Below are 27,689 nucleotides of genomic sequence, written 5' to 3' on the forward strand. Positions count from 1 at the left end.
CTGGTGTCCATCACACATTAGTAATATAATAAAAATATGATATGACCAACAATAAATTTATTGTATTTATAAATTTAATGTACTTAATTAAAGCATTTACAGTAGTAAAATTTAACCCCATCCATGAATCGCTACCCAAACAGTCCTGACCCGCGACAACATGAAACAGGAAAGTACCGCAGTGTAATCCATTTATTTCAACAAAGTAACTGTATTCTGAATACCACCCTTTTAAACGGTAACTGTAACGGAATACAGTTACTCATATTTTGTATTTTAAATACGTAACGGCGGTACATGTATTCTGTTACTCCCCAACACTGACTGTTGGCTACAGAAATGCAGCCTAACAAACCAGGTGCAAAGTCTCATTGACATTAAAATGTGTTTTTAAAGAGGTCTAGCCAAGAGAGCAGCAGAAAATGAAAGAAATATAACATCTCAGTTTATAAATATATTTAAGGGACCAGAAGGACTGGATTAATGACAATAAGGGTACAATTATAGAGTCATAAAGATACTTCAGGAACAGGTCTTTTTTTAAATTTTACATTCGCTAAATGAACTTGCTATTAGCATTAGCTACAACTCCCAGCTGAAAACAAAGTGCCGTACGTACACTTGACATGACAAACAAAAAATGGGAAGCGCATTAAATTAAATTAAAACAATAATATCAGCACATTAGATTAAATTAAAGCAGTAAAATAAGGGTCAAACAGCGTTATAAGCCAAGGAATGAAGTGGGTTTAAGACTTGTTTTAAAAATGGACAATGAAGGGGCCTCTCTAGTGTGCAGGGCAGGTTATTCCAGAGGTTAGGAGCAGCAATAGAGAAGGCCCTGTCCCGTCTGAGCTTCCTCTTGAACCTGGGTACCTCCAGAAGCAGCTTGTCAGCTGACCCGAGAAACCTAGGCATTCAGTAAGGATGAAGAAGCTCAGAGAGGTAAGGTGGGGCAAGACCATTTAAGCACAAGGAATCACAAGGTCCACTAGGACCAAACACAATCACCTCTGTTTTGCTTGGTTTACATTTTTAAAAAATTAGGGCCATTCAAGTTTTTATTCCAGTGTGTGAATGTGTGCATGAATGGGTGGATGACTGGATATGTAAAGCGCTTTGGGGTCCTTAGGGACTAGAAAAGCGCTATATAAATACAGGCCATTTACCATTTATATCCTCTAGAAATGCCAAAAGCAGTTTAACAGATAAAGCATCTTTCTGCTTCAGAGGCAGATAAATCTGGCAGTTGTCGGCATACCAGTGGAAGGCTATTCCATCCCTTCTATGCATGGCTCCCAAAAGCTGTAAATACAAGGGAAATCCAGGGGCCCTAAAATTGAGCCCTGAAGAGCAGCAGAAAATTACTCATACCCTTAAAAAGTTAACACTAAAAGTTATGTCAGACAAATAAGACTCAAACCAATTCAAAGTAGTACCACGAATGCCTGCAAGATGGTGTAAACGAGACAGTAAAATGTTGTGGTCTACAGTGGCAAAAGCAGCTGCTAGGCCAAGGAGGACAAGAACAACATGATTACAAGAATCATAGGTAACGAAGCTATCACTAAATCTCCAAGATACCATTCTCATCGAAACAACCAATCAATTAGGAATATACATTTTCTCTATAATTTTAGACAGAAAAGGCAGCTTGGAGATAGGCCTGTAGTTAGCCAATACAGTGTGGTCCAGGGCAGGTTTCTTGAGCAGAGGTTGTACTGCATGCTAAAAATTAGCAGGGACAACTTCGGATATTAAACTGGTGTTTGACAAAACCCTGCCCTATGCTAGGCAACATCTCCTTAAAAAAAATCGTGGAGGGGCAGGATCATTTGGTCTCAGATGGCCAACCACATCCTCTAAATAAAAAAGAGTCACAAGCTCAAACTAGTCAAAAACAACAGAGCAGGGGATGGAGACAGAGGGTCAGACCCAGGGGCAGAGATGAGAGCTTTTTCAATAAAAAAAGAAAAAGAAAGACACATAAAACATTAGGTCGTTTATGAGAGGCCTCCAAACAGCCAATTTGTGGAGCATGGCATTAATCTTTTCACCAAACGCTCCAGGAGCAACAAACGCACGCGCAGCTCTCCCGTCCAGTCTGTGGCAGTCACGTAGCAACTGAGAAAAAATGTTCGCAGTAGAAGAAGAAAAGCCGGAAGCGCTGCGGATGTTTTGGAAAACAGTCGGCTCTGGGGTAGGGAAACTGAGCTGTGTAGGAATGTGACGTTTGCTCATATTTGACTTACTTTATGTCCCTGAAACAACGAAAGCGACCTCTTCAGACAGTAACGACGACATGTAGCGTGTACGGCTGCAGTTTGCTGCTGCTTCTTCTTCGTGTACGAGATTTAACGAGCTAACGGTAACATTTAACTTTAGACTGCTGTGAGTTACGAGTTTAACACTCGGCTTAACGCGGCAATATTTTATAGTATTAGGACGCGTTTAAGAGAGTAAAATGCGTCTTTTAGTTTAGTTTCGTTTTATGTCAGGGTGACGTGTTGCTTTAAATCAAGCTTGATTTTTGTGTTTATATTAACCGGAAACGTTATTTCCTCTTTAACATTGCCTTCCCAGGAAAATGCCTAAAAAGGCCAAAAAGAGAAAGCACAAGAAGTCGTCTTCGTCCTCAAGTGAAGAAGACGAGAGGGTAAGGTTACAGCGTTTGTGTACTGTAGTTGACTTTGCTGCTACATGACATGAATACTGTCCAGTCACAACAATGATTTATTGAACACACGCGTGGGAGATGTATACAGTGTCATCCTCTGCATAGATCTCAACTAGGTAGCACACAGCATACTGTTTTTATATATCAGGGTTCAGCCCCTTCATAAGCATATATCCTAACATGCATCAGTTGCACTTAGATACACTTCCTTTATTGACAAGCTTCTGTAAGACTTAAAGAGCTGTCTCAGCTGTCTTACACTTCAGGTGTTTCCCGCTGTGCTGCTCTCTTCATACTCATCTGTGGCACATCCTGAGTACATACTGTACTAACCTTTGCTGAGCAGGCACGTATGTAAGTTACAAGCAGAACGTTTCTTCTAAGGCCCTAAGCTTTGCACGTTCAATAGCTTCTAGGTTAATATGTCACTAATAAAAGCCCTGTTGTATAAAAATATATTTTCCACAATACGTGTGTGTTAGTGAGAGGGATGTAAGAGTGACGCTGGATGAGTTTACATGCCTGGGTTAACCATCCAAATCGAGGGATAACGCACAAGAGAGGTGAAGAGAGAGTGCAGAGAGAGTAAGTTTGAGTAAGAAATAAGATAAATAAAAGTAGTCCAAACTCATTTTGATTTAAAAGCCAAGGAAGCCATAAAAGTGGGTTTTCAAAGGGTTTTGAAAGTGTCCAATGTTGGGGAGGTCCTGATGTGAGGGGCAGTTTGTTCCACAGTTCAGGAGCAGTCACAGCAAAGGCTCGATCTCCTCTGTGCTTTAATCTGGACCTTGGGACAGCTAGGAGCATTTGATCTAACCCTGATGACAGACTGACGCCAGAGTAAAGACTATTACAAAAGTCAAGGCGAGATGAAATGAAGGCATTAAGGAGGGGAGAAAAAATAACTTCACCCAGACTGAGCTCCTGATGGGAGAGCAGTTTGAGAACATGTGTGTGGAGCATGTATTCAACTCGAGAAAGAGAGAGTGCCCTTTCACCTCTTTTTAAGAAAAAGTCAACAATCCTGAAGTCGACGCAGGTGACCTTGAGGAAGTAAGATGATGAGGCAGAGCCGTCTTGTAATCTGGGAGAATTTGTTGTTCCAACTTTGGCCCTGAAGCTTCCAGCTGGTGAGGGGAGGCAGCATGAAGATAGTGGGTGTTTGGGTTTGGTTTAGGGCGACGAAAACTGCATCCCAATTCCCAGTGGCACTAGGACAAGACAGGAGGCGTGGCTGGAGGTGCCAGAGTTAAAGGTTCCTAAGATTTTCATCGGAAGGGATAAGAATTGGAACTTCAACATTATGCACTACATACTGTACATTAATGCCACTGTTTTGCACATGTCTCAACTCTGTATATTTTTATATATTTTATTTATTGTTGACTCTATTTAATTTGTAAAATATGTGTATACACACACACACACACACACACACACACACACACACACACACACACACACACGTAGAAAAACATTTAGTATACACATCCAGAAAAATTTTTTTTTGCATATACTATTATATATTGTACATATATTTATTAGTTTCAGATTTAGCCATTCGTATATTTTGCCTGTTTATGTTATTGTATTTTGCACAACTCTGTTGCTTGTGAAGCTCGCACACAAGAATTTCACTCGCATGTGCTGTACCAATGTACCTGCACATGTGATGTGACAATAAAATTGATTTGATTTGAATTGGGAAGAGTATATCAGAGAAACGGCTCAGGTTGAGCAGTTTGGAGACAAAATTGGTTTCGACATGTGCAGCATAACTAAGCACTATCATGACAAAAACGTTCAGAATAGGAGTGACAGGGCACTGGAATATTACAAAGTTTTCCTAAAAACAAGAAGTCCCTCATGTAAAAAATATCAAGAAAAAATAAAAATTTCTTTTATTGCTTTTATTTCAGCTGTAGTCTGCCTTAATTGTTGCATTTCACAAAATGTTTCATGTTTTTTATGTTATCAGATATCCAGAGGACAATATGCAAGCAACAGTTACAAAACCGCCAAGAGGAAAGAAGTTTTAAAGAGTCAGAAAAGGTTTGATGGAATTTACATAACCATTTATTTATTTCTGCATTTTTTTAACTGGAAATTAATCGTGTTTTTATATTATTAAAAAAAAAAGTTCTTACAGCATCGTTTCTTTTTATTCTTCAAAATCTAGCTGTAAAAAGGACAAGGAAAAATCCGTTTCTTCTTCTGTTAAAGATGACTCCCAAAGCACCCGGCAGATCAAAAAACCTGTCTACAGACTGGCAAAAACACAAGCAACAGAGCAGAAACCCATTAATAAGGACAGACAATATGCAAAATCCAAACCAGACTTTGTGGCATTCCATGGGGATCATTGCTCCAGTAAAGCAAAGAATTATGTTTCAGGGAAAGATAAAACTGTCACTGGAAGCGACATTGTGGAAAGAGGATACTCAAAACTCAGTGCAGGTGCAGTCCCTCAGAGAACAGAAACGAAGTCTAAAGGTGGGTTCGATGAAAAGTCTTCCCAGAGGAGCCAGTCCAAATTAAACAAGCCTCGAGTGGGTCCCAGTTTAGTTTCTGCTGAAGTGAAAGAACCAAGGCAGGATGTGCAGAAGAGGAACTGCAGAACTGAGGACCCACCGAGGACTGGAAATCACAGCAGGTATATCAAGACCAGCAAACCTACCTCCTCCACCTCTGCTATAGAGATGTGTCAAAAGCATGAAAAAAAGGAGTTAAAGCCCCAAAGAAGTTTCTATAAAGATGATGCAAACACGTCTTCTGCCTCCATCTTAAAGAAGTCTTCCACTTCAGCCAAACACAGTGCCTCGGAAAGCAGCTCAAAGGTAAATTTCACATCAGTGTCCCGTGGTAAAGTTCAGTCATCATCAATTCCAAAGCAAATCCTGGCACATTATCGAGAACCATTAGAATGTTTTATTAGGCTCAGATATAAATACACCATCATCTGCATATAGGGCCACTTCGTGGTCTTCTCCACTTATATGAATACCTTTAATACTTTCTCTCTGTCTTAACCATTGTGCAAGTGGCTCTATATATAAGAAGAGGAGCAGACATTACAAATGCTTATCACTACACTGTTGATCTTCCCTGAGATTACTATATGCCTCCCTTCTTAATAGGCCTCAGAAATGTACTCAAATTGTACTTTTTGTGATGTTAATATCACAACTACCCTCATCAGTCCATTTTTAGAAGACGAGTAGTATGCCCTTTTGTAACCCATTCTTTTCAGCTTCTCACGTTCTGATGCTGCACGTTTTATTTTCGATAATATCTTACTTCTTTAACCAGACTTGAGCCCCTTTTACATTAAATGAGACCATCTTGATGTCCTGCATGATCGTATGGTGAAAATGTGCTAAATGCTTTTCTTTAAACTTGTGCATGGACAGTTTCTCTCCCTCAGAAAAAATAATGAACTCAAACATTGAATAAAAACAGAGATTAGGAAAAATACAATAAAAACAAAAATAGTCCTTCCAAGAAGAAACGAGCCTTCTACACCCTAACAAGTTTGTGTCTAACATCCTGACTCAGGATCTAATTTTTGAACATAGTTATATATTTTTTAAAAACTCCACAGTTATTACAAATAGAGAGAGAGAAAAGAGAAGTAAGAAGCCGAGTTAACGACTCTACTAAGTAATGTGACCATAACCATGATGTAATATCAGATTTGTAAAACAATCTGAACTCTTCAGTCGTCAGTATCTCTCCTGAACATCCGAAGCTTCTCTGCAGCGGATGCGTTGGCTTTCTTGCGTATGATCAGGCGTCACTCCGGCTTGGTGACCGTGCGCCGTGCGCCAAGCGGACGGCAACTGAATCTCTTCCTGCTGTCGGGTTGCTGTGGGGTTTTCGCGCGGTGATATTCGTTGCGTCTTTTGAAGACCTCATTAGGGTAGTCGTGGTCCGCAAAAATCGTACCCTTCATAGAGCACCTCCTTCTTCTGCCATGCGCTCCAAAGAACATCTTCTTTCGTATGGGAGTCCCCAAACTTCACAATGGATCGGGGCTTTTCGCGGTCAAAGCGCAATGTGCTGTCTGGTCACTGGGAAAGCCCAGCGTGTTTTTCAATTAATTGTCCAAACATGTAATTATGTCGGCCCTTTCTTAATCTTCACATATTCCATATATCCAAAGGTTGTCTCTGCGCGCTGCTTCTAGGCTAGCTTGACGTCCCGTCTCTTATTTAATGACGATGCCGCCTGTAGCGCCGTCTCAGTCTCTTCATTCGTCCCTCTGCCTCTTCCACTCTAGCATCAACTCCTCTTAACTCACGTTTAATATCCGCCTGTTGTTGGTTGTTGTCTTTTCTGAAGTCGCGTAGCTCTTTCAGGATATTCAGGAGGGTGGGCTCAGCTGTATCCATGCCCTCCGTGGCTAACCTTGGGTCAGGAGAGTAGCTCCAATCCACGTGGCTTTTCTGTTTCCTCATCTGTCGGAGTTGTGACTCTCTTACTTCTTGTGACTACCCCCGTTTCCATATTTAAAAGCAGTCTCCACTATTATAAGAAGATTAGCCTCGTTTAAACCATACAGGGACAAAACAAAACAAAGCCTGTCGTTAAGAACCGGAAGTTCTTAACGATTAATTCTAGCTATGCAACGAACCCAAAGTTGCTCAGATCTTAAACCAAGGTTAAAATTTGATGGCAGGCCTTCTGGGTATGGGCAGCTCCCGCAGACACCTGATACCAACACTGACCAGGTAACATCACTCATTTAATGTTGATCCATGCTCAGTCATCTGGACCTAGCGTCTTCAGTGGGAGTCATCCAAGTGACTTCTTCAGTCTCAGCCGACTGCAGGTTTTCCCAACCTTATCAACAGTACATTTCCACAATAAACCAGCCCACCGAATGAACAATCGTTCAGTGGGCTGGTTTCAGTTCATATTGTCCACATGAACAGAATCAGCCTTTTGGGATCACTCATTTAAAACAGTAAGAAAGAACTGAAGGATAGATGTTTGTTTTTAAATGGATGGCTTTTCCACAGATACAGGTGGTTGAAGAGCTTCATCTTGCCCGCTCTGAGAAGAGATTGGAGGTGAATGTCCTGAAGAGCTACGGGGAACTCACCGCTATGGACATAGATTGTCCCGAAGAAGGACCTGCAGGTACGTAAGCGTCGTCTCTTTCCTAAAGACGTCCCAATTTTGTACACTCATCATGTGTTAAATTTTAAATCACACTTTGAGGAGTTTTTGGTTATTGTTTCAAAATTTCAATTAAGTATGTCAACTTTCAACTCACTAATTCAAACATCTGTAAGTGACAAAACTGAAATAAAAGCCCAAACTTTCAACTTGTGGCAGAAGCAATTTAACACATCTAACCCACTCGTAACTTGATCCATGGTTTGACTTTTTTTTAATTAATCCTTGTGTGACACATAAAGATTACGATATAAGCATCTGATTTATATATTTTAACATCTGACTTATGGATTTAGTTATTAATCTAACAAAATGGATAACTGATAAGACAACTGAGATGCTCAGCTCAAGTTAGTCTTAAGTAGTTTCTGAAATCGAGTTTCCACAAAACAATTATGTGGAAAGTAATATTATTTTTTGTGTTATTTTATTTATTGTTTTGATCATTTAAAAATAACCAAGAAATTACTTGATTCAATCCAATGTTTTTTTTCTTCACAGGCAGAAACTCGTCTCAGCAGGACCTAATCCTTGTTCTCGACACAAACATTCTCCTCAGTCACCTGGATTATGTGAAAAAGATCCGCTGTCATGGCCTCGGAGGTGTTTCACGCTATAATTTGCTATTAAAGCAGTAACTAATACTAACGGTGTTTTGTAGAATGATTTATAATATTTCATGTTGTTAAGATTTTTTCAGTCATGAGTTAAATGCTTACGTTATCTTCAAGCAGTGTATTTAGCCTTTTATCTTGAAAATTGTCCCCATAGAACAGCGTATTGCATTTTTGCTTTCCCTAACATAACATAATTTAGTTTTTAGACTCTATGATCACGCATCTGCTCCAAAAGAATGATTTCATTCCAGGATCAATACAGTTGCAAGAGAACTGAAGAGAAATTTTTAATTTTAAAAAACGTTATGATCGCTTCCACATTGTCAGATTGTATTTTTATGGATAAACTAATCAGTACTGTCTGCTTGCTCTGTGTTTACTTCATGTTCTGTTAGGCCTGGGCTTCCCCATTATCGTCATCCCCTGGGTGGTGCTTCAGGAGATGGACTCCCTAAAAATGGGAAGAGGCCTGTCAGGCTCCGTGGCCCACCTGGCGACTCCAGCCATCTCTTACATTTACAAGTGTTTGAAGAGCCGGGAACCTCGGCTGTGGGGCCAATCTATGCAGCAGGCCGCAGAGAGCAGCAGTGAGTGGAAACTTTGTCTCTATTACACATCCATTAGCCCATGTGAGAGCTGCCTGATAGGCTGTTGGGTGAATTGTTGACTTGATAAATAAATAAATGTCACCGTCACCCTCAACAACAGCGAGCACATGAAAACCTTCTATCCATTACAAAGGAACGTAACCGTTCCAATGTTACCAGCATGACAAGCAGATCCCACCTGAGATGTTTTCCACGTGCCACAGTGAGGAGGTGCCCTAACTTCTTCTTGTTGCATGATGAAACTCCACTTGGAACCTTGTTAACATCCAACCATGCAAAATATGATTTTTTTGCCATTTTTCAAGTGGTCTGAAACTTTTGGTCGGGACTGTGTTTTGTCATTGCTTGACTCCTCTGCACAGACACTAGGTGGCACTAATGCTGAACTCTTTCTCAAGAAATTAGTCACCATAATATACATTGTAAATATCTCAAGGGCACATTGTATCCGTGCATTCATTGCTGTGTCGATATTTTGTTACATTTTAAACAAGATCTGACAAAGGAGATGAGGAAGAAATGTTTTGGGTTTATTTTGGAGCCTCTACGCCTTCAGTATCTCTTTTAAAACAGGCATGAATTCTCCATCTTGTGTTTTCATTGTTGAGTCCTCCTGGTGTTTAACAGCGTCATGTCTTGTCCTTCTGTCCCTCTCTCTCTTCCTGTCTGTCTCCCCTTGTATGCAGATGGTCTGACTGCTGAGAATAACGATGACAGAGTGCTGCAGTGCTGCCTGCAGTACCAGAGGCTGTACCCAGAGTGTGCTCTCACCTTATGCACGTGAGTTATCCCTCCTCCCCCCCTACAGTAAACTGCTGCTGCTGCAGAGTGTGTCCTCTGCTGATAATGCACATGCATGTGACTGTGAGTGGGTCCAGCCAGATAGTTCCAGTTGGGATGAGAGAAAGAAAGCGAGGGCCAGACAGCTATTGGCAAAGAATAGATGTGCTGAGCACGGGAATGTGAGTTTAGTTTAGCAACTTATTGGCTCCGATTTTATGACGCAGCTATTTTGTTTTGTTTTCATCATTTTGACCTATTTCACGGCGCTGTTTCCTGCTGTAGTCATCGATTGTTTTGCTAAATCAAATTAGCGGGCAGACAGCGCTTCAGTGTCGCACAGTGAATTGATAATGAGTGTGGATGTCTGTGAAAATAAATAGTCTTAATGCCTTATCACTGCCCCCTGATTAAAAACATGCTTCTATTCTGTCATCTTCAGCAATGATAAGAATCTGTGCAGTAAAGCCCTCCTGAGTGGGGTGAAGGCACTCTGCAAGACTGACTTGGAGGCAGAGGTTGGGAGATCCAGACATGGCCTTCAGATCACTGGAGGCATTCAGGCTTCTGTGCCACCGAGCAATAACCCTCAGGTCTTATCACCAACGCTGAGCACGAGGTGCCCACCGGTTCAGCCACATGGTCAAAAGAAAGCGGGCTTTTATGTGGGAGTCCTACACAAAGGTGAGCTGGAGGTTAATGTGTTGCTTCATCATCATGCAGTAGTTAATGGCACATACTATCTATGTACTAGGAATCCCCCGCAACACATGCACTTCCTGTTTTCCTTCCCTCCCTTCTTATATTAACTGTACACAAGAAGTACACAGAGTTAGTATTACAGATGTTCATTTCTAGTCATTTACTCGTATGTGCTCTGTATCTACTGCCTAAAATCACTCAAACATATAAAATACTTGTATGTAACTGATCACAGAAAGCAAGCAGCTCAGTGAAGGAGACGAGGAGAGGACACTAAGGGACCTCAGCGGATGCATTTCTGCATTAGAAGACTGTCTGAGGGAGGTGCTGTCTGACGTTTTGCAAGTGGAGATGAAGGCTGCTTATGATGACCTCTGGCTTGAGGTAAAATAAATAAATATGGGGAATTTCACATCACTGACACTAAAAACACAGGTTCATTAGTTAAATGTTAGGTTGTATCAATATGCTGTTATAATATAAGAAGTTACTTTAGATATGGGTACGGTGATTGATGAGCTCCTCATAAGTGACACGTTCATTCTGTAAATAAAACTGTAATGTAAGTAATTGGTTCATGATATCATTCTTTGCATTAACAGATCGTTTATTTAAAGCCACCGTGGACACTTCAGGATGTCTTACAGTGTATAAAAAAGCACTGGATTGCTGTTTTTGGCCACCTCACCCATCGGAGGAAGGAGCAAACTGTTTTAAAGCTCATCAAATTTTTCAACTCCGGTAAGCACAAATATAGGTGAAAATATACTCTTATATACTCAGTGGTTACGAATAGTGAGTCTGTTATTAGCCTTATTTTGGAGTCTTGTGTGGTGATTTGAAGATTTAACAGGCAGCATTGTTGTGAAGGACATCACGTCTGTTTCTTGGATCTCGCAGGCTTGATAGAATCAGACATTCTAGATGAAAACATGATGACGACAGTTTCCTAGGAGCTTGTGTCCATATTCCCCTGAGAGTAAACAGCAGAATTTAATGTGTATAAAGGCAAATACTATATAATTATTGTAGCTCTGTAGTCATTTCAATGTTATAAACTGAAGCTTCTGATAGTCAGTTTGCCATATAAGCAATGTTTGAAACTGACGAGCTGATTATTAGCTCATCAGTTATGCAAAAAGTTACATTGTTAGGCGATGAAATGTCCAATTTCCGATACTCTGCATTATTTGTATAGAAAACGGTGCTTTCCCTGCACCTTGGCAGAGAGCGGTGGTGAAATACTGAGTCATCCCTCGAATGTAAGCCGTCCACCGTGGGGGTGTGATGTTGTCCGCCCTGCACTGTGCTAGAACCCTAAAGAACTGCGTGCAGAATCAGGTCATTTGCTAAAGTAGGAGACGGAAATGTGGGTCAGAAAGATGCTGAGTCGCCCACTGCAGCACTTCTGGGTCTTACTGCTGGATCCCCTTTGTGTATTCTCACAGTGCTGAATGTGTGTGTGTGTCTGTGTGTGTGTGTGTGTGTGTGTGTCTCTGTTTCTCATGCTCTGTGTCCACCTGTGTTTAGCTGCCCAATAATTTTTAATCCAGGCAAGAATGTTAATAGATTAAACAGTGTGGTTTTGTCCTTGCTGTGTGTTTTTGTGCGTGTTTGTGTATCCTTGGTTCACATGCTTGATTTCTTGGTACCACGCAGCCTGGCTCTGTGCCAGGAAGCTGAGAGAAGGGTGAGCAGAAGGAGGAAGTGAAGGCTGGATGGACTGTATCTGAGGCTAAGAACAAATCTGGGAGTGGAAAAGTACTGCATGTGATTTTCTGGTATCCCCTAAGAAGGCTGTGTGTGTGTGTGTGTGTGTGTGTGTGTGTGTGTGTGTGTGTGTGTGTGTGTGTGTGTGTGTGTGTGTGTGTGTGTGTGTGTGTGTGTGTGTGTATTCATATCTTTGTGGAAGTTTAGTATACTTGGGGGGACCAACAGCTGTTATGGAGACCAAGATCCTGGTCCCCAAAATGTGGTTTTAGTGTCAGGGTTACAATTGGGTTGTGGTCAGGTTTAGGGAAAGCATTATGGTGATTAGATGTTTGTTTTTTAAAAACAGCTGTGTTTGTGAGGACAGACTGTCTTCATACACATCTGTAAGGTAACAATATTCTCACTGTTAGGGCTACAGCTGGAAATGGAAGGATAAGCGTCCTGATAGATGTGTAGCTGTTGCTGTAAAGAATTTACTTTGTTTGTTTCCTTTGCTGTCCATACACAAATGCCAAGTTAGGTAAAGGATTTTTAAAAGAACAAGATAAATAAAGATAAAAAATAATGGAAGATAAATAAATGAGTACAAAATAAGTCAGGGAAGACAAGTGTGGAGATGTTGATGTAGATGGATGTACACGGAGCTTAATGTGCAAAGTGTCTGACATGCAAATTGCAGTTGAGGTAGGTCAGCTGTTCAGGAGTCTGACAGCAGGGGGGAAGAAGGAGCTGTTGAGTCCGGACGTTCTGGGTTTCACACTCCTAAACCTTCGTCTGGAGGGCAGAAGTGTGAACAGTCCGTGTTGGGGGTGTGTGGGGTCTTTGAGGATGGAGGCGACGCTCTGCTCTGCAGAGAGGGCAGCGGAGTCTCTGACTCTGACCTTCATATTTATAGAAAATAATGTGTTTATTGTGTAAAATGTTGACGTGCTGTAAACCTTCTTCTATGTGTGGATGTATGTTTTCTTGCACAGTATGTGCACATGCAAGCTCCCTGTCAGTCTGCGCGTCTATAGGTTTCCACCTGACTATAACAGGAACACAGCAGCTCTGCAGCAGAGCTCACTTTCATAATAGTTCAGTTTTTGTTACGTGACGTAAAACAGAGTTCATTTAGCTTCATTCATTTAGCACATTTTAGTTAGGTGAGATTAACCTTTATGTGCAGTCAGCTGATGGGCAGACTGCATGCATGCGTGCGTGTTTTCTCAGGTGAAACGGTGGAGCGTGAAGCCATCTCAGAGGTCGTTCAAGATGCCAAAGAGCTTGTGAACGCTTTTTCGAGAAGTTCAAAGCGCGTTCCACGAGCAGTCGCTGTACTGGACGACATTTTGAACAAGCTACGACCTCAGGTCAGCTCGAGCGCATTTGAAGACTTAATGGGTTTTTGTGTATGTTGTATCGTGGTTGTGTCTGTTTGTGTCACGTATATTGTAAGGGAAGTATTTTTAAAGTCTGATAACGAGCTAAGCATTACCCATTTTCTTATTAAACATAGCAATTTGAGTTTTTTTGTTTGAAACGTATTTTTCGTATTGTTTCTCAGCCAAATCCTCCTATGGGGGGAGAATCTCCCGCCTGCGACGTTGTCATGAATGACGATGACGATAACGGAGACTCTCACCAGGAAGTGTGGGCCGTCTTTGAGAGGATCTGGTCTCACGTGTGTCAACTAAGGTGGGCATGTTTGTTATTGGAGTGTTGGGATTATACTGCAGGTGCCATATTAGGATTACTTACTAGCACATATGCTTGGATTTATTTAAATAACTATGTCACCATCAGTTCAGAAGTTAGCGTATTCTGCAGCAGCACCGTACTATGATGATAGTGTGAGAGCCAAGTGGTTCCAATTGTGGAGGAATTACAAAAAGTGTGATTTTGCCAGGACAAAAACACACTTTGGAGTTTATTTTGAAGTGTGTCTTGTTTTTCTTTCCGTTCTGCCGACCCCCTGAAATCTTTTGCTTTCTGTTTTGTTTTAGCTTGGAGGTGTTCAAAGCTCTGGGCTTTGACCCTCACACCAGGCAGTGCCTTCAGCCAGAGGGAGCTGCTCCACCACCACAGGATGCCTTGGCCTGCTTGCACAAACTGTCCTCCATGGTCTCGCAGCTGCTCCAAGCTTTCAGCAGGTATGTCACGTCAGTTAAAAAAATACCGCTGGAGGCCCCTTCCTGTTGCTTCTTTAGATTTTAGGTGTGTGCGTCACAGTCACCGTTTCACAAATCTTACAGGTACATCTGGATCCGTGTCTTTCGGTAACCTCCACAGAGGAGTGTGATCTTGCTTAACCTGTCACGCTTTCCTCATGTTTTCACAGGTGTGTCTCACCTTTGCCTCAACAAGTAGCTTTTCGAAGAAGTCCTTTAAACGGCCACCCCTCTCCTTCCTGTGCGCATGTGTTTTATGCTGTCATTGCTCTCGGGCTTCATTCGGCACCGTAGCGCAGGCTGTAATCTCCGTGACCTTGTAGCTTTGCCTTATCGCCTTTCCCATGACGCAGCAGCCTGTGCTTCAGTGTAGCGGGAAGTTTCTGGTACGAACTCTAAGAAAAATGTCTAGAATGCACTTCTTGTGCCTGCATTGTCAGCGTGTGGTATGTTCACATGTAAGAAGCGTGTTCTTATCGCACTGGGAACGACCCGAGTCAGTCTTTAGTTTGTTCTCACGTTTACATAACACGAATCATCACAGTCGTCTGCAGCGATGCGGCTGCAGTCACGTGCTTTTAATTTGTTTTCCATTCACTCGGTTCCACTCGGAAAATTCAACAACAGCGCTTTTTCACGGAAGACATTTCACGCTGTGCAGTAGGAAGAGCTTGTGGACATAACAAAGTTAAGAATCGCCGATTTCCATTTGACCGCTTCCGTTTCCCAGAGTTGTGACTCGTAGCTCGGTGTCAACCTCGTTAATCCCACCTCGCTTCTGTGCGTGGGACACAAAAAGTGACAATTATTTGTTATCTATTTCCCGGACAGCATTCAGTGTGACATTTGGGTCTCTTTGAGGGAAGGTAACAATAAACCGCTGCCATCCAAAGGTCGAGGTGTCTCCTGATGTTCAGCCTGGTGTCAGATACAAAAACAGTGTAGAAAAGCTTTTGCTCTGGTAGTGACGCGGTGTTTGTGGTGACATAAAACAATCTGCTGTTTTAAAGTATATGAAACTTCTCACAGTGCGATATCCTGAAAGCCCCTCAAACCATTTAACCCTCTGAGCTCGTCTGTTTTTATTGTTTTTGAATGGTGGGACTTCGTTACCAGATATTACATCACGTCTAATATATGATCTGGTGAAGCTGCAGATAACATTGTACAAAAGCCTCCTGACACGTTGTGCCACAGCGGCGTCCTTTTCGAACACTCCGATAATCCTGCTTTCTCTCGAGTTTGCAGCTGCGGCGTCCGTGCGTACCCGTGGGCGTGTGCGAGGCTAATAAGAGCCACTTTAAATAGATAGTAAAGTAAACACACAGTGAATTCATCAGATGGGATACTGTCTGTAAACATCTAAGAAGGACATACCAGAATATGCATAATGGCCGAATAACACGAGTGCTTTCAGTCCAGAGAAAAGCTGGAAACAAAAATGGGAACTTCTGTCACACTGAGTGATATTGCTGTGAATGCATTTCCACATTAGTGTGAAGCATGTCGAGTCAGGTCACGATTAAACAATCTTAAACTTGATGTCTGCCAGCATGACAAATATTATAAATATGAATCACTGCAGGATTTGCATTCCTGTGGATTATTATTAGCAGGAATCTGCGTGTTTGTGTGTAAATCTGCGCCAGTCCGTACGCATGCATGTGTGTATTGGGCTGCACGAACATGGTTGCCTAGGAGACAGCCGGGCTCATTTTCATGTGTTTGAGCAGAGCTATGAGTCATTCCATGCACGCTATCGCGCCGTCTTCCTCTTTTTCATTTTTCTCATTCTGCAGACACTAGATATGGATAATTTAGGACACTGTCATTTCCTATCATTTTCTCCTATTTCCTATCCTTCCACCCTCGTTGCTCTGCTGCCGTTCCTTGCTGTCTTCTTGTTTCTCGCTCTGCATTATCCCCGTGTGCGTCAGAATAATGCACTTAATGACAGTGCGGGTTTGCATTTTATGCAGATGCACGGTTGTGGATGAATGCGCGGATAATACATGGAACTGCAAACTCATTTTGTCTGGCACAGTTTTAATCTGAGCAAATTCGTGCAATCGCAGAAGAACATTACACACCGGTTAAAACCATCCTCCAAATATTTGGTGGTCGTCTCCCTTTGGCCATAAAATCAGTTCAAACCTGTCAGAGACGAGCGCTGGGCCTTTGGGTTGCGCACACAGTGTTTCTGGGGGGCTTTTTGTGATGGTTCATGAACCCGAGCGTTTGTTTTTCCTTTTGATATTTAGCCTTTATTCAGATATTACTTTGTTGAAATCATGTAACGCGCTGTACAGGTCCAGGGACTCACTGCTGTGTGTGCTTTATAGGCTGCCGTCGTGAAATAGGGGTGTGTGCTGTGGTTTCCTTTCACAGCCATGTGAACGCATGGACGGTTAACTCGTGACACTAAATTGTGACAGCGCTGCTGCCTCTGTGTTAGAGGACAGACTCCAGGGCCCCAACCCTGAGCTGGCTAATCAAAACTGAAACGTATCGATCCCAGTGGGACTTTCTTGTAACAGAGATCAGTTCTAACATTGTGTTTTTCTGTTTTCAGTGTCTTGTTATCAGCTCCCGGCTTAGAAGAAGTCCAGACACTGCTCAGCATCATCAACTCCAACAATGTCAGTGGCATATGACAATTATTGGTACACAATTAGATGCACTGGACTTTGCCATGCTAAGCGCTTCTTAATGTGCTGTTTTCTTTTAGCTCAGATAAACTGCTTTCTGTTTCAGATAGTAACTGAGAATTCCAGGTTAACCGCCAAAAGCCTGCTCGACTGTTTTTCACAGCCGGACTACAGGTAGGGAATATTCATCTACATAACATAACTGTATTTTTATTGTTAAATGTAAATGGCTGCTTTGGAGCTTGATAAAAGCGTGACGTGGCTGCGCACATACTCAGTGATGCGTGCCATTAGCTATAACTTTCTTCTTACCAGGTATTGTATTCAAGCATGTTCTCGAAATTCTTGCGCTCTTTGTTGCAGCGTGTCCAGGCGAGTAGCTGTTACAATGACTGTGTCATGCCAACATTTCCAAACAGTCGTGCAACTCATTGTTAATATATTTCCTTGGGGAAAAATCTGTTAGCCATACCTTAGCAACCACTAAGCTGCTAGCTTATCGGTGCAGTTAGCGTGTCCTTGTCAGTTGCAGAGCCATAACTACACGCGTCTCACAGGGTGAAGCCTTAACAGGAGATCAGTGTTTAGTAACCCGGCGGCTTCATTTGAATCTTGGAGATGTAGCAGTGCTCCTGTGCAGTCTCATAGAGTAAAAGAAGGGTCACAAGTGAATTGAGTTTTGTGTCACCTCATTAAGCTGCCTTTGGATTCAAGAGCTTATTTTAACCTGAGCTCTATCTCACTGTTATCTGTTGAGATGTAAATTTGAAGTAGGTCGGACTTTCAAGGAGCCTGATGAAGTGCTGAGCAAAGGGCTAAGTTCAGGACTACGCACAGAGCAACCTCTGCCCTCCTTTTATATCGTGTAACGTGACACATGAGCTTTACATTTACGCTTTCTCTGAGATTATCTCATCAATCTTAAATGCCCATCATAAACTGTTATAAAGGGAACATATTATAGGATATAAATGTCATCATTACGTCACAGATTTTGGACCGTTTTTGTCTGCTTGTAACCTTCAACGTGGTTGAGAGTGTTTAAGCTGTGAGGTGTCTTATACACACGTACATTATTTTATCACTATGTCAGATGGATTTATTCAACTTCTGCTTGTATTTTTAAAGTTTTAATAAACAGACTTTAATCTTACGTGAAAACTCAGCCACAGAAACAAGCAGAATCACTACACCCGTCAGTCCATTGTGATGTCAGCTACCATGGAAACAAGCCACAGTTTTACGTATTCAACCGTCAGTTATTTGTTTAACACTGCTGCCTGACTCTCAAAAGGTTTCTCAGATCGTGACATCACTCCAGCCGTCACTGTTATTAGGATTGGTTTTGTTTGTCTTCAGTCTATTGAACATTTATGGATCAGGGGAGGGCCGGTGTCCTGCAGGATCTCACCCTGGGTCAGCACACCTGAATGAGATGATTAGTTCATTAACAGGCCTCTAGAGAACTGCAAGACATGGGGGGGTCATTTAGCCATTTAAATCAGCTGTGTTGGATCAAGGACACGTCTAAAAGCTGCAGGACACCGGCACCGAGTCCTGGAGTTCCCCACCCCTCATATAGATAATAATAATAATAATAATAACAGGGCTCTAGACTAACTTTTTGCCATGGGCGTACCGGTACGCCTAACTTTAAAAAGTTAGGCGTACCGGCACAAAAGTTAGGCGCACACAAATGTTATAATAATTTATATAATATAAAGTGTTTTTCTGGATACACTGTGCTTTTTCAGCATTCAAAGATTGATGACACCGTGTCAGAGCACTGGCTATGAATTTCAGAAGGATCAGGCCTTAACTTAACAGAAAAGTTAGCAATAGTTCTTTTCCTATTACAGCTACATCCACTTCTGTCGTGCCTAGGCTGCTCACTAGGGCTGCGTATCATCACTGATTTCTATAATCCATTCGATTCCGGTTTTCAAAGTCCCGATTCGATTCAACTTAGCCTCAGACAGTCAGAAATATTATAATTCTGATCATTTATCAGCACTGACTTCTTCAGAATTGTGAACATCACAGCAGATGCCTTTGTGTGAAAGTAACTAAGAATAAAACAGAAAAACATGAAGGAGATTTTCCTGGTCTGGCTTTTTATAGCAGATAACCTTAAAAATATTCTACAATGTTCTGCATATAAAGTTTAAATTTCTTCAGTATTGAACAACAGAAAAAATAGGCTTTCTTGTCCGAGGTCATTTAAGTGAAAAAGAAAAAGACAGCAGCCACAGCGCTGTAAACAACGGTAGACTGGTGGGTAATGAGCGAATGAATAATACAGAAAACAGAGATTGGAGACGGAAACTGTTCTTGAAGTACAGAGAGAGAGAGAGAGAGAGAGAGCTAGCTGTGCATGAAGTGTGATTTTAATAGTCGTGGAAGCAAAACAGCAAAATTCATGACGACATTGATCAAATGTGAAGCGCAGTTTGCTGCTTCTTTTGCTGCTGGCTCGGTGGATTTTGGTTGGAGAGACAAAACCTGCAGCTCAGAATCAGCGCAAAAAGACGTAAACACAGCGCGGACCGGACGCATCAGGATCGCTGAGCTCCGACAGCGTGTCCGTCTGCGGGCCGTCGGGTGAGAAAGCCGAGAAAGACAAAGCTGATTCTGATGCGTCGGGTCTGTGTTTACGTCTTTGTGTGGAGTCTGTGTACCTGCTCTCATCTGCTGTTTGGTTGTTGTTGAAATGGTTTTGTGAGCTTTAATCTGAGAATCTGGCGTTTCTGGCAAAACACAGTAATATTTAAAAGTCGATTCAGGATTTAATGAATTGATATCGCTTTATTCAAACTACTCACCTCCCACTTCCACCTGCACTTTCAACTGGACCACGGCCAATCAGAGAGGTCCCGCCCCTTACTATCTCTGATTGGTTTAGTCCACGATAGGGGCAAAATGTGTCTGTTGTTGACCACAGGGAAGGTTGCAGATTTTTTTTTTTTTTTTTTTTTTGCTACCCGAACATTTGGTCGCACAGGTGCAACCAAATTTTTTTTTTTTTAGTAGCACCACTGAAAAATTTGGTCGCATTTGCGACCAAATTGGTCGCACTCTAGAGCCCTGAATAATAATAATAATAACTTTATTTATAAAGCACTTTCAAACAGTGCTGTACAACTATTTGAAACTACAGAGATAAATAAAATAAAAGCGATACACAGCAATACAAGTAAAAAACAGTAAAAATTTAAAAACTAAAAGCCATAGAATTAAGACGTAAGATAGGGTGAACAAATGTGTCTTCAACTTAGTTTTAAAAACCTCCACACAGCATGCCTGCCTAATATCTTGAGGGAGGTTGTTCCATAGAAACGGGCATGAAAAGAAAAAGCACGCTCTCAGATTTTCTGGCTCTAGGAACCTTTAGAAGGCCAGAGTCCTGAGATCGGAGAGCGAGAGAGGGAGAACATTATATATAATATATACATTAGGTGAATGTGCAGTAGTAGCATGTATGCAGCAAGCAGGTGATTTCTGTACATCATCTGGATGGCTTGGGGATAGAAGCTCCTCTTGAGTCTCTCTGTCCTTGCCCGGAAGATGCGGAACCTTCTACCAGATTGCAGAAGTTGGAACAGTTTGTTGCCAGGATGGGACGGGTCCTTCAGTATCTGCGCTGCTCTAGTCCGGCATCTCCTGGTGTAGGTGTCCTGAAGCGGGGGGAGAGCAATCCTGCAGCAGCGTTCTGCTGTACGGATCACTCTCTGGAGAGCTTTTTGGTCCTTCACACAGCTGTTCCCAAACCACGATGTGATGTTCTGTGTGAGGATGCTCTCCACAGCGCCTGTATAGAAGATCCTGAGGATCTCTGGAGAGACCCTGAACTTCCTCAGTTGTCGTAGGTGATACAGGCGCTGCCTAGCCTTTTTGGTCTGGACCTGAATGTGGGCAGCCCATGTCAGGTCTGAGGAGATGTGGACACCGAGCTACTTGAAGGATTCGTCTGATTCTGGCTATGTTCCTCAATCTTTGTTATCTCTTTTACACGAGACTCAATTTATGACACTATCATCAATTTTCAAGATGAGATTTTGGGACAAGTGCTGAAATTTTTGAGGCCGAGATGACTCGAGGTTTTTTCGTTTGGTTTTTTTGATGTTTGGTTTTTTTGCCGTCAGAATTGTTGTCTGAAGGCCAACAAGGAGACCCAATGGATTTACTTTACCAAGTGGATCATCACGGCCTTACTGTATTGATCCATTTGATCGACCTTTGTTGTTATTATTTATTTTATTTTATTTTCAGTTGTTACAGACAGGACAGACATGACTGAGGGATAGGAAAGGGAGAAAGAAAGATGAAGGAACAGAAAAACAGAGGGGAAGTGGGACAGTGAGAAAGGAAACTCCTGGATCACCTGTTGAGAGAGAAAAATGGCTCGTTTTGTGATCTTGCTTATTGTGTCATCAGAGCTGAGAGCATTATCAGATGACTTTCCTGTATTTCAGTGACTTTCTTGCCTGGAATAATCATGTGAAGTCAGATGTTTTATTTAGTGTTTAAAGGCAGCTTGTGCCGTGTCACTTCCCAGAAGAGCTCTGCAGGCACTTGGCAGTCGCATCGTTCTGGCTTTTGTTGCCACAGATCGTCACTGACAGGCTCTTTGTTTTGATCCTAAATGTTTTATTTGTTACATTCGCCGTGAACCAATCTAGGACTTCACTTAGCGAGCGCAGTGTTAAATATTTGATTTCTTTGTTGAGTGCAGTGGTATTATGTCACGAGTTATATAAGGCCTTGGGAGGCGCTGGTTTCAGCTGATAAGATTTTACTGTGTCAGGTTAAATAAAACGTGTTCTGTGTTGCTTATCGTTCTCGATAACATACTTTTTATAACACTATAAAACACATTTGAAAATAATCAGTGATAGGTCTGTTACTCTGCACTGGCACAGAAGCACCAGGAATAAGGGTACTGCTTTCTGTTATGTGATATAGGAATGCCATTGTGTGTTTAGTAAGAAAGGATATTGTGCAAATCGAGCACAGAGCTTGTGGGCAGTCACATGTGCTTCTGAAAGACATCTAGATTTTGAACAAAGAGGCAAATGTTTGGCAGATTTTGAGCTGCTGGTAGCGTGGGAGGATGCAATTGAGGAAGCATTTGAGTGCTAGTTGACCGATGCAGCTGTCTCAGGGCCTTAACACAAACCAGTGACGCACTCTGGGGCCTGATCAACCCTGGCAGGGCCTCCTTGGATGAGGGTGTCTGGCGATAATGGCCGAAACACCCGATGAATCCAAGGTCCGCTACTGACGATGTGTCCCACATTTTAATATGATAATCTAGATCAGATCTCTAATCCCTAAAGCTAACCAAGGAAGGTAAAAATGGCAGATTATTTTGGGTGAAAGACCGAAACACCCTGTGAAGTTGAGGCACACGACGATGTGTCTCGCTGGTAACGTTTCTGGGCTGCATTTCCTCATAACAGCAATACCTGAAGACCTTCTCCAATTATCAGGGATTGTAACTTCCAGTCCTGTTACTGAATGAATGTGATGTCCTGCGACTCAGCTCAGTTTGCCTTCTGTTGAAATCCACTCAGCTCCAAGAAATATTCAAATCCACACAGCCCTGCTTCTGCTCTTGTTTGAAAACATCTGTTTTGTTTTCATGGAGTCATCGGTCTGATGATGACACCACACCTGGATTATTTTTCACTCGCAGACGTGCCGTCAGGTTGATGCCCGATGGCTTTTAGTGCAGAGCAGCGTGGCTGTTGGTTACCGCAGCTGATAATCGAATGACTCTGTTATCACAGAGTGCTTGTTCACGCATTAGCCACGTCCATGTTTAACTTTCATATCGTTTCTGGCATAATACGCTGACTCACTCGACAGATTTAGCGGTGGCTCCTTCTGGCGTCGTCTCATGTCATGAAATTTACACATTAGTTTTATGTAACTCGGTCACACGGAGCATCCAGAGGGAAACGCCGCTCTGCCGTTTCGTAAGCCTGTGGGGAACAGCACATCGTTCAGCACAAGAAAGCCTCGGGTGTTCCATTAGTTAACTTTCTGTTCATTATACTCGAGTGCTGCTGTGTGTCTGATAAGGCAGATCGGTCTCCTTCAGTAATAGAAGCTTTTATTTCGCCCTCTCGTGCCTGATGTTAGTGAAATATGAATCTTTGTTTTCATGTGTTGCATTAATTTGAACGCACCGCCTTCGCTTGCTCTTTATGTTCATCGGACACTTTAAAAAATCTTCTTATTGATCAGTAATTAGAATTCTTTGTCCGCATCACAGTGACAAAGAAAGATTTCTCTGTGCTTGTTGGCAGGACCGGTGAGGGGAAAAGGGAAACATGGATATAAATGCAACCATTTTCGTCTTTATTGTTACTGTTGTGATGCTTTTTGCTCAGATGCAAGATCCTAAATGTTCTTAGCGCCATCAGAGGGGATGGAATACAATCGGAGGCTTTCTGCTCCTGCTAATCACATGATGCTCTGCTTTAGAACATCACATCATCACGTGGTCCTATTTTCAGTTGAGTGCAAATCATTAGTGTCTCCCGGGGACATGCATTAACTACCTGTCAAACACATGTAGGCTGTTATGTAACACAGCAGCCCTTCCCTGTGTACACACTGTCGATGTGACAAACGTGTCGCAGTAGTTTGTCAGTGGAAACACTTTGAGGGAAGCTTGTCTGTCCATGGCGCGCTCTGGAATGCAAAACCAGCCCAGTTGCCACCAATCAGCACATCCTGGGAGCAGCCTGTACCCATTTCCACAGGCTCCAAAAACACACAGCTGCACCCTGGGGTGAGGGACGGGAAGTGGATGGATAGCAGTCAGCAGATTCCTCTCCTTCCTGCAGTTGCACAATCATCTAGTGAAAACAAAGAAAAAAGGCCAACGAGCAACAAGCTCCCTCAGCGTCTCCGCTGCTAAGCAGCTGTTGCCAAGATTTCAGCAGCCAGTTTGCATGTCTGTGCATGCCGAACCCTCGTTATGTGCGTTTGCAACTGCCTGGATGTGCTGTACTGTAGCAGTGTTACCAAAAAAAATTAGCTCAGCTGAGGGAAATGTGCTTAAATAGCTGCCAGTGAAATCCAGAGCTTCTGGAAGCTGCCGTGTACACAGAAGCAGGATTGTCTGTTGTGAGTGGCGAGTGCGATCAGCACATCCAAAGTTCAGTGATCAAACTGTTAGCGTAGAAAAGTCTGGATTCATCCACACGGTGCCATGTTCGGTTTCATTTTCAGGCATCAATTCAAGACGACGTGTTGATTATTTCTAACTTCAACTTTCACAGTTTCAAAATTACAAATAGGAAAAAGAGCCTTAAGCAAACGTTGGGGCACCTCGTGGTGTGTGCACGGCACCACTCTGTTAGGTGACTGTCAGCTTTTAAAGGTTTTGAGTGCCTTCGGGTTATTTAGGGGTTTTTTGGGGGGTGGAGGGCTGCAGTGCAAAGACTGAAACTAACCCACTGAAGGAGCAATGTGAATGGTACTCATGGCCATTGATCAGTGGTCTTTGATCAATGGTTGCTGATCAATGATCATGACAATTTGCATATTAATAATCAAGGAACTGACCTCAGAGCCCATTGTTCATTCAGTGGTGCTGGTGTCAGTCAGTGTGCAAATGTCCTGTTTATAAGGTTGGAAACCTGCAGTCAGCTGAGACTGAAGAAGTCACCTGATGATGATGAAACGTTCTGCTGGTGGACGGCGAGGACGTGTCTAAACCTTTAGCTTTTGTTTCTAGAGACAACACCTTGTGAATTATCAGGTTTGGTAGGATCATCCGTAGTGTTGTGATCAGAAGTGTTTAACTGTCGTTGTTTACCTACAAACCATTCTTCATCTCACCACTGAAATGTTCCCTGTGCCACTTGCTGCAACGTCTTTACTCAGGGCCCTTAGAGACTCCTGTTGTTTAGTTCATCAGTCCACAGGCTTGTTTCGATGCTCATTTGCAGACTTTTATGGGGAGGTCACAGGAACAGACTTTTCCCAATGACTCTTCCATGAAGGTCATATTTATGCCGCAGATAAGAACGGTGCAGCGCCATGCCCGACTGTGCTTCCAGGTCTTTTTAAGTGAAACAGGTTTTCCTTTCTTGCTGTCCTGTGAGCAGTTTTCTTGAAAAGTGCTGCGATCTTCCAGATCTCAACTTGACCTCCATTCCCATTGACACGATCAGGCTTAAAACATTTCATTAGCCACAGGCTTTTTGGAGATTAGATCGTTGTCCGCTCTCAACTCCTTGTCGCACACTAAGAGACATTTCTGGAGCGGGGTTCTCAGGGTTTTATGTTTAAGTTGTTTGTTGCTGGTTTTTAGTTTGTTTTTTTTGTCTTTTTGAGAGCTGACGCAGTCTCTAAGGGGATGGGTTTAGGGGATAACAGGAGGAGGGAAGCTGCAGAGAGGCATTGAAGACTGCAACTCTGCTTTCTGCTCCCAGCTCTGGATAGTCACATTTTGGGGGTTTTAATAAATTTGGCCAGATTTCTAGAAATGAGAGCTGCTCCATCCAGAGTGGGATGGATGGCATCTCTCCTGAGAGAAAAAGTGTCACACACAAGGTTCCTTTTGTAAAGCTTAGCCCATCTTAAACACTGTGTACTGGTGGAGAGTGCATTCCTGTGACCAAAGTGCCGTACGTTTGACACCTTTCTGTTGAAATGTTCAATTCAATTTTATTTATACAGGTGCTTTATATTGTAAGGTCGACCCTACAATAATACATACAGAAAAAAACCCATCAATCATATCACCCCTATGAGCAAGCACTTTGGCGACAGTGGGAAGGAAAAACTCCCTTTTAACAGGAAGAAACCTCCGGCAGAACCAGGCTCAGGGAGGGGCGGGGCCATCTGCTGTGATTGGTTGGTGTGAGAGAAGAAAGACATGCTGTGGAAGAGATACAGAGGTTAATAACAAGTATGATTCAGTGCAGAGAGGTCTGTTGACACATAGTGAGTGAAGAAGAAACACCCAGTGCATCATGGGACTCCCCCAGTAGCCTACACCTGTTGCAGCATAACTAAGGGAGGATTCAGGGTCACCTGATCCTGGTGGATGTTCTGCACATCCTCCAGTTTCACAACACTGAACGCTTATCTTATAACTCAAAATTCACTCATCGATCTGTTTTCCATCCCAGCCTTTCAGTCTCCGTGTACTTTGTGTAAAAGCCGAACGACAGGAAAGTGTAGTTGAAGGGTTAATATCTGCCTCTGGATTATAAAGTCCGCTTTAGTGGCTCTATTAGTGGATCTAATTAAACCATACAGGCAAAGCTGTGTGAGAGAGGTGGATGCCACTCCCTTCTCTGTACTCATGTCTTTCTCTGTTTTCTCGTATTCCCAGGGAGAAGCTCAGGGTGGGAGGGACCAAGTTAATGGAGCTTCAAGAGGCCTTGGAACACTGTGTTCAAGCTGCAGGTCAATACACGACGTTCCCCACGTAGCACCGTCAGGAACGTTGCTCATCAACCAAACGGATTCCTCGACGTGACAGATTCTTAACTTGAACTCAAAGCTGTCGAGTTAAAGGCGCATCTGCTCGTGCTGTGCCCGTTTCTGCCTTTGTTCTCCATCCATAAAGCTCATGTTACAGAGATAACGCTGTTTTCCGAAAGTTTGTTTAATGCTGTAACAGCTGGTTTGTATAATTCAGCAAGTACAGATTTCATTATTCTCTAATAGCTTTGCACTTGTGTCCTGAATGAGTTTTGGTGAGTTAAGGTGAAATTTAGTTTATAAATATTTAAATCTATTTTAAAAAAGCATATTATTTTGTTTAGAGTGATTAGTTAAATGACAAAACATTTTTACTTGAAATATTTTTTTAATAAAAATAAAACATGTACCATTTGTTATTTAAAGGCCTGCATTTATTTAGGTTTGTTTTTAAATCATTTCTGATTACCTGACAGCTTCTTACAGAGCTTAATCTGTTGACGTTGTTTAACTCACATCGATGTCGCTCTCATTCAGTATGAAGCTGACGCCTGAACATAATTCTTTAATGTAGATCAGGACAAAAACCCTTTCATGATAAACCAGCAGGTCAGTGAACAGAAAAGGACCATTTTCACCACGAGGCTCAGGTTACATCCATAAAACACTATTTTTCTTATGAATGCTGAGATTGTTCAGTGCATTTTTTTAAGAGCCCATTTTGACATCTAAACTTGTTGGCTAAATTGTCAAGTAAAGAACTTTTTTTTTTTTACTGTTGCTTGGTTTTGAATCACTAAAGAGACGCGTCACGTTTTCTTTCCCGAGGTAGCGTTCGCATGTGCAGAGCGCTGCTGTGATCGTCAGCCCGAGCGTGGTCATGCGTGTGTGTGAAGGGTGACTAAGGGGATTATATGCCTGTGATGCCAGCAGACAGGCTTAGAATACACCTGCTGGTAGTGTGACACAAGCAGAGGCTGAAGCATCAGACACCATCCAGGGAGAGGTGGAAGATGGTGAAAGGACAGGTAATGAGGACCCCAACTTCCTGTCTCAGCTTAGTCATTTAGAAAAATGTACAGAGCCTTTCTTTTAAACTTGTAGCTGTCGAGGGACCTCGCTGTGACGTTGTAATTAGAAAATGACTGGAAGAAAAACTATCA

The 27,689-nt window shown here is 42.4% G+C and overlaps 1 protein-coding gene across 2 annotated transcripts; it reads left to right on the top strand.

Moving 5' to 3' along the window:
• The first annotated feature begins 2,207 nt into the window (after nucleotides 1-2,207).
• Nucleotides 2,208-27,226, top strand: swt1 (SWT1 RNA endoribonuclease homolog). 2 transcript variants are annotated; one of them, XM_085386536.1, is made up of 17 exons: nucleotides 2,208-2,345; nucleotides 2,584-2,656; nucleotides 4,656-4,729; nucleotides 4,857-5,514; nucleotides 7,699-7,819; nucleotides 8,360-8,461; nucleotides 8,871-9,062; nucleotides 9,770-9,863; nucleotides 10,306-10,547; nucleotides 10,801-10,949; nucleotides 11,168-11,306; nucleotides 13,491-13,630; nucleotides 13,825-13,955; nucleotides 14,264-14,410; nucleotides 17,001-17,067; nucleotides 17,183-17,250; nucleotides 26,435-27,226. In XM_085386536.1, exons 2-17 carry the CDS (start codon nucleotides 2,588-2,590, stop codon nucleotides 26,532-26,534), a joined length of 2,493 nt encoding a protein of 830 aa, XP_085242662.1. In that variant the 5' UTR covers nucleotides 2,208-2,345; nucleotides 2,584-2,587; the 3' UTR covers nucleotides 26,535-27,226. The 2 variants fall into 2 exon arrangements, with proteins under 2 accessions (XP_085242662.1, XP_085242661.1); XM_085386535.1 differs by having other exon boundaries at nucleotides 2,232-2,368; nucleotides 26,435-27,225.
• The last annotated feature ends 463 nt before the right edge of the window (nucleotides 27,227-27,689 follow it).

Source organism: Rhamphochromis longiceps, linkage group LG17 (assembly GCF_057381845.1).
Source record: "Rhamphochromis longiceps isolate RC_006_pf linkage group LG17, R_longiceps_female_GT1.1, whole genome shotgun sequence".
In the NCBI taxonomy this organism is placed as follows: domain Eukaryota; kingdom Metazoa; phylum Chordata; class Actinopteri; order Cichliformes; family Cichlidae; genus Rhamphochromis; species Rhamphochromis longiceps.

Coding starts and splice junctions, on each gene's coding strand:
- swt1 (XM_085386536.1), top strand. CDS start 2,588: ATGCCTAAAAAGGCCAAAAAGAGAAAGCACAAGAAGTCGTCTTCGTCC. Junction 2,657..4,655: donor CAAGTGAAGAAGACGAGAGG/GTAAGGTTACAG, acceptor TTATGTTATCAG/ATATCCAGAGGACAATATGC. Junction 17,251..26,434: donor TTTTCACAGCCGGACTACAG/GTAGGGAATATT, acceptor TCGTATTCCCAG/GGAGAAGCTCAGGGTGGGAG.